The 13,403-nt window shown below is 38.8% G+C and overlaps 1 protein-coding gene across 1 annotated transcript in view; it reads right to left on the bottom strand.

Moving 5' to 3' along the window:
- Positions 1–13,403, bottom strand: part of LOC128496914 (cadherin-9-like) — an 82,647-nt gene that overhangs the window by 40,036 nt on the left and 29,208 nt on the right. Inside the window, exon 3 of the mRNA XM_053466743.1 lies at positions 8,651–8,945. Within this exon, the coding sequence (XP_053322718.1) occupies positions 8,651–8,945 (295 nt within the window). The remainder of the gene's footprint in view (positions 1–8,650; positions 8,946–13,403) is intronic.

Raw genomic sequence — 13,403 nt, 5'->3', positions numbered from 1 at the left:
TTATTTCCTGACAACCTTTTTTCAATATGCCTGCCATTAAAAAGTTTTAATGTTAGTAATATTTTAACATAATATCAATAAAAATAAATGTTCAGTGGTTCAAACCTTGCATTGCTCCATTGATTAAATGGAGCCTCTCCGCTCTAAAAAAAGAGTAATTTATTCAAGAACATGCCCGTTAAAATAAAACTACCCCCTTCCCTTTCACATGGTGCTGCTCTAAACTTAAACATCTAGGGTTTTTGTTGACAGGCAAATTTTCCTAACTCTACACTTATAATTTTCCACCTCTGCTGGCATCTCTGCAATCCGATTTCCACAAATGGTCAAGACTCAATGCCGTCAAAATGAATGTTATGCCTCATCTCTTATACCTCTTTCAGACCCTTCCTATCCACATCCCCTTCCTTTTTTGCCTCGATCCGTTCTGCCTTTCTCCAATTTATATGGGGCTTCGCACACCTCGCATAAAGTTCAGTACCCTGATCCATCCCAAGTCAAAGGGGGGCCTTCCGCTGCCCTGCCCCCGCACATATTACAGGGCCTGTCATCTGTTGTGTGTTCTGAAATGGGTGCATGGCTCGCAGCAAAAGCAGTGGATAGAGGTGGAGAGTGGCCTGCTGGGCATACCTGCTGGTTCGTTGCCCTGGCTCACTATGGGTACGGCCAGGAATCATTAAGGCCACGCTACAGGTCTGGCACTCACTTCTACGAGGTACAACTTTGTCTACTATACCTTCCCTGCTCACCCCGGTGAAGGATAATCCTGATTTTTCCCCAGGTTTGGGTACTGATCTTTTCCTTGTTGCTTCAGCTGAGAGGAGGCTGGGGATTCATGCCTTCTTAACACTGGATGGCCTTAGGCCTCTGGAAAGCCTGGTGGCTTGAGATACCCTCACACAGTGATTTCGATACGCTCAGTTGGGTAATTTATTTAGATCTTTGGGGCGACAGCATCATGTCCTGAGAGACCTCAACGCATTTGAGACACTATGCACCTCCTCCTGGCCCATGGCCCATGGTATTTCCCGGCTCTACAACCAGCTGTTGTCCATTTTGAACCCAGTCCCTCCGGCCTTTATGAGTTGATGGGAGGCGTCGTTGCAGGTCGTCCTCACAGAGGAGCAATGGGAGAGGGTATGTGTTCTGACCCATCACTGCTCTCTGAGTAACAGGGATCAGAAAATGTCATATAAGCTGCTGGCTCTTTGGTATCGGCCCCCGTCAGGGGTGACACGCTATAACCCTGTTATTGCAGACGCATGTTGGAGATGTGTAGTCTCTCCTGGCCCCTTACTACACCTATGGTGGCATTGCCCGTGAATTGTCCCATATTGGAAAGCCAACCATAGGCGGGTAGGGGCCCTCACGGACAATCCAATCCCCTTTACACCGGAATTTTTTCTTCTCCAACATATGCCTTTTCCGATCTCATTGTATAAGTCTTCTGTTGTATGTCACCGCAGCAAAGACATTGATTCCTTTGCATTGGGGTGACCCGACCCCTCCTTCATTGGGGCAGTAGGTCTGGAGGGTGGAACAAAAGAGTGTTCCCCCTTTCTCCTTCTCTCCCTTTTTTCTTTTTTTCCCCCTCATGTGACCCACCTCCCTCTTCCCTGCCCTTCCCTCGTCATCCCCCATCTCCCTTCTCTGACCCCCCCATCCCTGTACCGAGGATGTAGATCTCCTCACCCCGGTGACATAGTTTCCTTAAATATCCTGCAGCGGTGAGGACCACTGCCGTGTGAGGTTTGCATTTCCTCCATATGCATATTTATTCCCCACTGGGGTTGCTACGCTATTTCATGTTCTTGGGCTTATCACCTTCCTTTGCATTATTTGCTTAACCCCCACTTATTTCTCCTTCTGTACCCTGTTTATGAAAAATTCAATAAATATTGATTTACCCAAAAAATAAAAAACCTACCCCAAGCACAACATATTTTTTTTTATATCTGAAAGGTTTTCTTTTACTTATAACACGTCCATAATTCATAACTACTTATAGTAAATAGCTGTACAAATTTTAATGAAACCGTGAACCATTAGTGCTGGAACAAACTTTTCTTAAAAGCAAATCATGTCACATATAAAACTACTTTCAATATTTGACACACACCTACACAAAAAAATCCAAAGGCGATTTATGTTCCCTCTGTTCTTTATGAAAAGTGTTTTTGTTGAAAATTGAAAATCTAGATAAACAGAACCATCAGAAATAAGTAAGGCATTTAACAAAAATTAAATTGTTTATCTTACATATAATAAAGTGGCTAGATCTTCAGTCCAACAACCATCTGTAGTTAAGTGGTATTGTTAAATCTATTTTGTTGCATTGATTTATGTTCCATATTTTCTTCAAGCAATTACATTAAGCAATTTCATTTTTCAGAACAATTGAATGCATACATGAAATAAGACATGCGCCATAGATCAAAGTGACAAAGAATCCAAGTACAGTGCCATACTTTATTCTGTTTTAGGGTATTTGCCGAATTAATCTTTTAGAACTTGTTTGTGCAAAGAGAACTCTTTCATATATATTTGAAAACTGTTTCCCAATGTTGCAACTTTTGCTAGTGTTATCTGGCTCTGCGGGGCTATAATTGTGTCAATTTGACACTTGGATTTCTATGCTAAAACAAATTACTGCATAACCGAGTATGTAATACAATTCCAAGCTGTTACATATTAGAAAATAATATAAAGCAAGAAACAAATGTACATAAGATTTTACCCCTTTTTTTTTTGTTTTTGTACCCTTCATGACAATGGCTATTTTAACATTCCTGCAGTGTTTGCCTTTAGCTGTAATTTTCTTCTTTCTCATTTACTATATCCACACACATTATATATTGTTTTTTTTCAGGACAAGAAGGGCCTTCTTTAGATAATATTATTTTGATCGTATCATATAATGTACTATAAAAAAGTGACTTTTTTTACTAATCTGCAAAAGCTATTGGAACAATCTGCTAAATAGATTCTTATATTTGTCCTGCCTTCTTATCAGCTTTCTAGCCTTTGTGTGTAATCTGTCCCGCAGCAAGACCTCATTGTGTTTTCATGCATTTTCTGGATAAGGAAGGTAAATACAGGGATTACCTGGCCCAAAGTGGCCAACCTCTGGCTTAAAATCTTGATCACATCCCTGAATGGTTTCAGGACCACTATGCGTTCCCCAGTAATGCTCGGGCTGGACACACAATAGTCTGCTCAAAGGACGTGGAGTAAAGAGCTGCTGCTAATCTAGGATCCTCTCCATCAGGTTGAGGTTGGAATTCCAGTGGTTGGCTATGTCCTGAAGTAGACGTGGTAGGGTAGACCTGACTTCTACTGCTCCATCAGCTGTTGGCTTGCATTCACACTGTGGTGAAAGTGCCTGACAATCTTATAGCAACACATCTAACAGATAAATTACTGGAAGTGTCGCTTGACTCCTCCAAGTCTTGTTCATAATCTAAATCCAGTTTATTGTCGTAATCAACATTGTTGATGACCATTTCCTTTTCCAGTTGGGCACAAGAGTAGATCTTCCCACTTCTTGGGGGATACCATGGGGTGTCTACTTTTAAAAAATGTATGATTTGATGGGGTAAATTGAATTGGCCGGATTCAACAATGTCCCAATTAACACCGGGGGAAGGATGACCATATATGTAATTTCCAATTTGAAAAATGCACACGTCCCAGATGTGGCTTTCAGCTCCCAAACAACCAGACAAATCCATGCAAGGGTGGTATCACTGTACTCAGGAGATGTTGCTGAACACATATTGGGGTGTTATGTGACAGTGACATAGGCTGGTGGAAGAATAAGTGCATGGAAAGAGTTAAAATACCAGCATTTGTAATACCCTGTTGTGTCTAGTTTTCAAAAATATATGGTTTTATTGGGCACACTGAATTGGCCGGGCTCAAAGATGTACCAAATAGGGCATGGGCACAGGATCACCAAACGTCAAAGTTCAAGATTGAAAAAAGCAAAAAAACATAAAAACACTGGGTATTTCTAAACTCAGGACAAATAGTAGAATCTAGTTAGCAGTTTCATTAGCTTTTATAGATGAGTAAAAGTCAGAAAAAGTAATTTTTTCTCACTTTTCCACCATATTTTATACTTTTTTATGGTAAATGGTATGATAGAATCAAAACAATGACATCTAAAGAAAGCCCTTCTTGTCCTGAAAAAAACCAATATATAACTTGTATGGGTTCAGTTAATAAGAAAGAACAAAATTACAGCGAGCACGCACGAGCACGCAGAAATGTTAAAACGGCCTTTGTCATGAAGGTTAAAACTACAGAGAGTTAAAAAAATAAAAGTAATATAAATTCCCCCAAACCCAGTGACTTATTCACATTTTCACACTCAGGGTGGTACATCATAACTCCCATCACTATATACTGTGCCAGACATTGACAATGATACAACATAACTCCCATCACTATATGCCGAGCCAGACACTGAAACCAAGCAGTTGTGGGAGTAAACATGTGTCCAATACTTATACATTATAAAGGGCCAATTCTAATATAAAAAAGGATTGGCTGCAGAAGAAATGATAAAATATTTGTACATCAAAATGCACAGTTAAGAATATAAACAATGATTCATCACAGGCCAACAAATTCATTTTTAAGGGGTAAACAAAGTTAGAATAAAAAGAAGCAAACACAAAACTACTAAAGCGTGAAAAGTGTGAAGAATGCACATTAGTATTAATTGACCTACGTAAAAAGCAGAGATCACAGTCGCACACACCAGACTCACATTTCATCCACAAGACTTACTCAGCACCCAGATGCACACATAGCACTTGGCCTAGCACCCATATTGCATCCAGAGGACTTGCTCAGCTCCCAAGTTACATCCAAAGGACTTGCCCAGCGCCCAGGTTGCACATACCTTAAGATATACATTCCCGAGGACCCTCCAGAAAGAGGGCTCAATGTTTCCTTTTGGACTCTCGAGTGATGTATCTGCGTGCCTCCGGCCGTGGAAACCTGCTTCATCTGCAGATAGGGAGTCTGCATTTTCCACTCACTCTAGGTGAGCTTGATTTTATTCCCCTGTCACAGAAGCCTCCATGCCCTGGGCTTCTGAAGAGGCATGGAGGTAAACCTCTTCCCTACAGACTAAAATCTCTGACCTTGGAAGGGGTTCTGTTTTTGGGGAGGTGGGTACAAGGGATCCAATGGGATTGCATCTTCCCTCTGGTAGAGAGTGCCACTTTTCCCTAATTACTAAAGACCTCAGATACAAAGTTGGGGCAATCTTGTTTCAAAAAGGGTGTTTATTCAGACCGTTAATTGTACAGGTCTCCTGGCATCAGCTATTGTTTGTATGTACTATCATTAGTTTACTGAGATTGTCCCTCCCTGATGTGAGAGAACAATAAGTTCATCTAAAATCTAGACTGTGTGAGCAACATCACTTATTGCGCCCAGGACATGCAGGAACCCAGCCAAGTCACCCTTGTCAGTGTGGCAGAGCCTGTCCTGGTGTGTGTGTGTATGGGTGTCGCTGCGACAGAGCCTGTCCTGGTCTGTGTGTTTTTGCGTCCATGTGGCAGAACCTGTCCTGGTGTGTGTGTGTTTGGGTGTCAGTGTGGCAGAGTCTGTCCTGGTGTGTGTGTGTTTGGGTGTTGGTGTGGCAGCTCCTGTCTTAGTGTGTGTGTTTGGATGTCTGTGTGGCTGAGCCTGTCCTGGTGTGTATGTTTGGGTGTCAGTGTGGCAGAACCTCTCCTGGCGTGTGTGTGTCTGGGTGTCGGTGTGGCAGAGCCTGTCCTGGTGTGTGTTTGGAGGGTGGTGTGGCAGAGCCTGTCCTGGTGTTTGTATTTGGTCATCTGTTTCCTGGCACTTTACTTACTGTAGGAATTGTACTATTTAATTTTTACTTATCCAGAGATAAAACGCCCTCCTGAATTTATAGTCACTTCAAAGGACAAAACATTCTAGGTCCAGAAATCAGTGAGAGGAAAAGTAAAGGTTTTGTGTTACTTACTCCATTTTAATCTGCATATTTTATTAAAAAGGATGTTGGCACTAAATTGTGGAGGTAACCCCTCTGGTCCTACACTGCTGTGCTAGTACATTAGCATGTGAGAGAAAAACAAGAAAAGAGGGTTTGTGCTGAAGATAAATTATTTAATGTTATGATATTTTAACGTTAATTTAATTATGGTCATCTAGAGGTTATTCTAGATGGAGGTTAGTAAACAAGATTATTACCACTGTGTTTGAAATAAACACTTGTTGATCCCCCTAATGCTTCCATGTATGCTAATGGATGCAAGGGGGATGTCTGATTTGACTCTTCCCTCGACCATGTAAAAAATGTACTACTACAGAGCTGCCTCCCACAGACTACTGCAGAGCTGTCGCTAATGTGTTCCAAAACTCTATCTTTTAATCCATGTATTGTCTTGCCTACATAATATTTCTGACATGGACATAAGAGAACATAAATTACAGCTCATGTATAACATCTCATATGTCCTCACCAATAAACCGAGTTAGTCCTTTCTATAATATGCATCTAATATCTCCCCACTGTTGATTAAATCGAGAGATAAACCTCACTGATGCATTAATTGGATCTTTTCTTTCCTTTTTTTGGAAATAGGAGTTCACTACGAATAACCTTAGTGATTATATACCGCTTTATATTCTTTCTCTTTAATTAAACCATTTCTCAGAGTGCCACTCACATTTTGAAGTAACAATGTCTGTATTTTATTCATGGGATTATAATTTAATATTGTTACTCATCTCTAAATTGACTAATTTCAAAAAAATTAAAACTCTCAAACTACCACATTGCCATGCTTATCAGACTGTTTAAAGACAATGTTTGGCATTAGCTGTAAGGCCTTCAGTGCCTTATGATGGTTTGTTGAAAAATTGCCCTCTGTTTTTGATGTTAACCATAATGCATCCAAATCATCCTCAATCAGCCTGACAAATGTGGCACCACTAGGATCCACATACAGTCAGACGTATGTTAAAGCTGGACAACATTTTTTATTTCTATTTTCTTCCCTCTATATTACTCTACCTACAATTAATATCCAGATCCCTTTTATCCTTACCAGGATTATCATCCTGCAAAAAAAAAACAAATATAAATCTCTTTTAACCTGAAATTTATCAAGGGGTCCTAAGAAGGTGAGGATGTCAATCCTTTACCTAAAACCTCAATTTGTATTGGTGTTAATTCTATCCTGGATAGATTTACAACTTGGGGCAAACCACCCCCTCTAGTTGTCCAGAAGGATCTTTCTCTTTTGGCAATGGATCTCTATGTTCTACCTCCCCATCTGGTTGTACATCATTGATACCTGGAATTGTACCTCTCCTCTCCAGTCCTGATTCAGATTCTATTATGTATGTATTTACTTGTTTTTTTGTCCTTATTTGTCTTCATATAAACTGTATTGTTTTATCTCTTCCATGTCATTTTGTTCTCTGAATTAGAGTTCAACCTTATCCACTACAGCTTTCATTTCCCCATTTTGGCTTTATTTTCCTCCAAAATCAAGGCAATTAAGACAAGTCTCCTATGTCTGCTTAATATTTTCAATTGCTGGGGCTGTTAAGTTATTACAAGGGCACAAATGAATCCTTAAACCCTTTGGAATCATATTAGATATATTTCCTTAGGGTACACATTTTCCTATTTGTTCCTCAACTGTTTCTCTATTAGGGTATTATAGCTCCCAAAGTCACATATTCCCACATATTCCCCCTCTGAAGTTGTGCATGCATGCACTGTGTTTTTAGTTCTTGAAATACTGAAAAAAATGTTGTGGAAATTCAGTCCTTTACCAAGTGGCTGGATGCCAGTGCCTGCCCAGGCTCAGTGCTCTACTGTTGCTGCTCCTGCTCCTTTAATCAGAGAGATCATTTAATTTTCTAATATTGGGGGAAATTCACATTTGTACCATATGGCAGCCTACCCTGTGCCCTGACTTGGTTCTGTTGCTCCCGTGACTCAATCTCCTTCTTTGCTTTGAGGGATCATCTCTTTAAACATTTCTCTAATTTGGGGGAAATTCAGTGTCATGTACAGTAACACTGGATGTGTGTATCTGCCAGTGTCTACCCAATGCCCTACTACCGCTCCTGCTTCTTTATCACCTTAATCATATGATGCTAATGGTCCTATATATATAATCTGGCAAAGAAACAGGGGGAGGATAGAGAGAGATGGGGGAGTTAGAAAACAATCCATTCAACTCTTGGCCTCCAAAGGGTGCATTGGCTGGACCACATTCTGCTAGAGCATGAAGGCTCTCTGAAAAGTTAATACTGAATATATCTCGCAGTATACAGAATGGTGACTGTGTGGGTGCCTGTTTTTTGTTATATTTCGTTATATTAATTTTTTGAGTTGCAGGTTAGGACATTCACATTTTAATTTAACTCACATGCCTTCACCTGCAACTCATGAAATTCCAAGTTACATGCCCTTGAATGTAGTTAACTAGTTCAATCTTAAGCAAACCTCAGATAAGTCTGGTGAAAAAAATAAAAATCAGAGTTATAGAAAGTAACTATGTATATATATATATATATATATACATATATATATATATATATATATATAGTTGTTTACATTTGTTTTGTCAAATGTCATTCCACTTACCAACTTCAGACATTTCAGGGACACTGGCAGAGTAAACTTCTTTTGTAAATTTTGGTTCGTTATCATTAATGTCATGTATTTTTATGATAAACTCAGATTCAGGTTCCACTTGTCTTCCAGTTCTCTTGTCTATTGCTTTGGCACGAAGCACATACAGTGACTTCTCTTCTCTATCCAACTTCCGCGCTGCTTGAATATCTCCAGTATTTTCATCAATAATAAACAGACTGCCGGCTCCATCGCCTGATAATATGTACTTTAAATTTCCTTCTCCTTTATCATGGTCAGTATGTAACTAAAAACAGAGAAATAAGAAAATGTATTACCATATATATCTTTATCAATACATTGTTCTAATTTTACAAATCACATTATAAACAGAAAAGTTGAGATTTTAACATCTGCAAGATTTATACATACTTAAACATACATTTGTGCTACCATACATTTTCATTTCTCCACTTCATTTCCCTTCTATTAAGAAATTGACCACCAACCTAAACTTTGTGTACCTTTTAAAAAATATATTGTGCTCTTTAATTACATACTAGAGAACATATGCTTCTTGCATTTGGCAGCCACAGGAACACTTGGTTTGCAGGCCAATAACCATAGAGATTTGTGTGTATATATATATATGTGTGTGTGTATATTAGGAACTTCCCAGGATGGTTAACTAGGAGCCCTTTGGCTCCAAAATAGAGTGCGTAAAAATGATCCAGACTTTCGCTTAAGCAGGGGTTAAATTGCAGCTGCAGTTTCCTAACATGTATATAACCCATAGAATGTGACTGACAGTACCAGTGAATTCCCAAAGTATATGTGATGGTAATATGGTATTATCAATGCTGATTTAAACAGTAAAGTAAGTGATGACGTAGTTCATAGCTGTAGTGCAAGCAAAAGTTTAGTGTAGCTAGTTGAGAGAGTAATCACTTTTAGACAATAGGTATAACAATACTGTATACATGTACCATATTTAGGGTTTAAATATGTGATTACATCCTACTAATAAATATTTTCTATGGTATACCAATTTTTTTTTATTTTATTACATTCCAGTGATATGTAATATTTGTTTCAGGTTAGAATGGTACAAGGTACCAGGTCGACACCCTTGTCCACTTTTTTATTTTTGCTGGACCAAAGAAATGTATATCCTATTAATACAGTAGTGTACCTAGCGGAGGCGGGGGGGGTTTGGTCCACCCCAGGTGCCGCTCATCAGGGGGGTGCCACCACCCCTCCAGAGATAGACAGTAATGTCAGCCGCTAGAGGAACAGGCTCAGTTGGGGAGATCAAGGATCTTACTCTAACCGGCTTAAAACCAATCAAGGGAGCAGGAGGTCTGTTAATGCAGACCTCCAATCCTGCTCCCTTGCGATGCGTGTGGCAACTGCTGCTGTGGGTCTGGATTTGATGTCATATCCCGGTTCACAACACTGAAGCTGCGCCCACAGCCTTCCGCAATCACTGCACCGGAAGGACAGGACACAGAAGAAGAAGAGTCAAGAGGAAGAATGAAGAAGAGGAGGAGGAAAAGGAGCTATATCGGGAAAAGTGACAGTGACAGAGGAAAGGTAGAAAAATATTCAGTGAGAGTGGATTAGTAAATGTGGATTAGTAAATGTGTGAGAGTGATGGGTGTTATGCTGTAGCCTGTACCATTGTCAATGTCTTGTTCAGTATATAATTATGGGAGTTATGCTCTAAAGTACATCATAATTCCCACCACTATATACTATGCCAGACATTACATGAATATAAGTATAACGGGTTCACCAAGAGAGCTGTAGTAACTCCCAGAGATCACCCACATGTATCCTTCTGTTGTCCCCAGAATCACTTCCTGCACCAGCCAGCATGCGCACCTTGGAACCCTGCTATGTGTACCCAATAAGTAGACACAACTACCTTGAACTGAGTACAGCAGGAATGAACAGTTTATTGTTGTAAAACATAGACTCATATAGCCACAGAACTTCATTAACATAAATCAACATTGACAGGTACATGTAGACAACCCAACCTTTAATCCCCTTTAGCTACTGAATATCCCCCTGGCAGCAATCCTGTTAATGGTATTAGTTTACAAAATGGAGTTCCTGCCTGTTTGTCAGCCAGGCAGGAGCCATCTCTGAGTACCTTGGGGCCCTGTATGATAGGTCATTCTGTCACAATCGTTATTGATTTTTTTGTCCAATTTTGGTGTGTTAAGCACACTTTTATTAAAAGTAAGTAACACACCTAAATTGGATGGAAAAATCCAATAACGATATTAATATATATATGATTGCTAACAGCAATCACACTCCTGTCTTGCCGTGGTTTAAGCATTTACAGGTTGCCTGGGCATGATAGGAGTGTGATTGTTGTTAGCAATCATATATATAGTAATATTGTTATTGGATTTTTCTGTCCAATTTTAGCGTGTTATCTACTTTTAATAAAAGTGTGTTTGTTTTTTGTTGTTTTTTATGGTAATTTTCGGTTTCGGTCAAGTGAATGTTTTAGTGCAGTTAGCACCTTTCAACGGAGGATAGTTTCTTTCTGGGTATTGTTGGTATCAATTGGAGTCACCCCAGGTACTTTGAATATCCTCTCTTTATGGATTTAAGTTTAAGTAATTGTAAGAAAATCAGCTGTAAAGCAAGTATGATTTTCAAAGAATCTTAAGTAAGTACAAACCAAGTTTGTACTGATGTACACTATATGACCAAAAGATTATGGACACCTGATTATGGACACCTGACCATCACACCTACATTAGTTTGTTGGCCTTACCATTCCAAAATCATGGGGATTAACATTGAGCCCCCCCCCCCACACACACACCTGAAGTCTGCATTTTTCTGGGAAGGCTTTCCATAAGAGTTTGGAGGATGCTTGTGAAAATTTGTGCCTATTCAGCCAATAGATCATTTGTAAGGGCAGGCACGAATATTTTACAAGAGCCTGACTCGCAATCAGTTTTTCCAATTTATACCAAAGGTGTTCAGTAGGGTGAAGGTCAAGGCTCTGTGGAAGCCACTCTAATTCCTCCACATAAAACTTGTCAAACCATATCTTTATGGAATATAACATATAGAAAGATTTTATCAAGTAAAGCATCAGGTTTCTTTAAAACAGGATACATAGAGTTTAAAAGCGATTTTAAAATATGTTTACAGCAAAACATAGAAAGATCCTAAAATATATAGGGTTTATGGTTTAAATTGAAGTATTTTCTATGACAGAAAATAAGACTCAGTAGAGTGTGGCACACAAGCTAAATTAGAAAATTACAATTGCAATCTGTTCATAATAATTGATCTTTATGATGCAATGAAATCTTCTGGCACCACAGTCTTTGATATTTGGCAGGCATTCCTCATTCATAAATCAACCAATGCAACTGAAACCTAATCTATCCAATTCCATATCTCCGTTGTTAACTCTTCTTAAATGACATGTTGAAAGAATGCCTAGATAATTCTGCTGAATATATGTACTGTATGTATATATATATATATGGTTTGTCAAAATATATTTCTTTAAACTGTAGACAGTACATGATTAGGCTTGGGCTTGTTTGCAAGGACACATAACCAATAAACAACTGTACAACACTGCAGGATATGATGTTGGTATAGGACTCCTGATAAGTACGCCACAGTCAAATCTTATTCTGGAAATATGGTACTCATAAAGTTCTTCCAGGTCAGGCCATTTAGCGGTCCCGCTTTACCTCAGCTGTGACCCAGCCTGCGATATGACTTAGCGCTATGCACACTCATAATACATACATAGTTCAGCAAACTCTGGAAAGTAAAAATAGTTTACCAAAGAAACAAAACAGTTTTTTTTTACACCTCTGCATCATAAATTGGACAACATTACTGGCAGAATAATAAAGCTTAAATACACAAGTGTGGGTAGGCTTAGTGTCCTAAATAGAACCAGATCACCATACCCTTCAATCTATCTATGTTCATCTGACATCAATTAACTTTGTGCATTGGGTAGTAACACAAAGTGAAAGCTGAAATTATTTCTATGCTGTCATTACACCATCAGTAGGATATGAAAAGAAGTATTGGTAATGGCATGAAGGAAACCTAAAATGAATAAATATTTAAACATATTCCCTCAGCTATTTCATTCCACTAGTCAATTTGTTTCATGGTTACAAATGCTCTAATTTTATACAATGAAATATATATTTTTTTTAAAGCATACAGGACAATGTGAAACAATTTGCCAATAAACATTGTATATTAAAGTATATACATAAGGAAATAATTGGCATATGTGTCTCCAGAAAGTTTAGTATACATGTAAGAGTTGAAAATCATGGTAAAGCAGAATAGATTTGTATTTCAACTAACGGGAAAGCATTTGAGAATAATTGTTAAACTGATTCTGTATTCCTTCACGGGAAGTTAAAATGCAGCAATACCATTAAAAACACAAGCGCAGCATTTTCTTACAGTATAATTCACTGATAGAAATCTTCCAAATTGTGTCTTGTGGAAAAAGAGATCAACAGCAAAAGCTGTTTTTCAGAGAATGACATATTAACGTTCTACCAAGCAAGCAACATAAACTGGTCAAACAATAACTTCACATCCCCATCTAGAGGTACAGGATATGGTATCAACATAAAGAGAAAACATAAACATAAAACAACCAAACCATTACAGAAATACCCAAGAATAATTAAGTACCAACAGGGGCCAATGGCTCCTAACTGTGATTCGCATATAGATGATT

This window comes from Spea bombifrons, chromosome 5 (assembly GCF_027358695.1).
Source record: "Spea bombifrons isolate aSpeBom1 chromosome 5, aSpeBom1.2.pri, whole genome shotgun sequence".
NCBI classification, from domain to species: Eukaryota; Metazoa; Chordata; class Amphibia; order Anura; family Pelobatidae; genus Spea; species Spea bombifrons.
The sequence above is the reverse complement of the archived record's forward strand: the minus strand, read 5'-3'. Positions and strand labels throughout refer to the sequence as shown.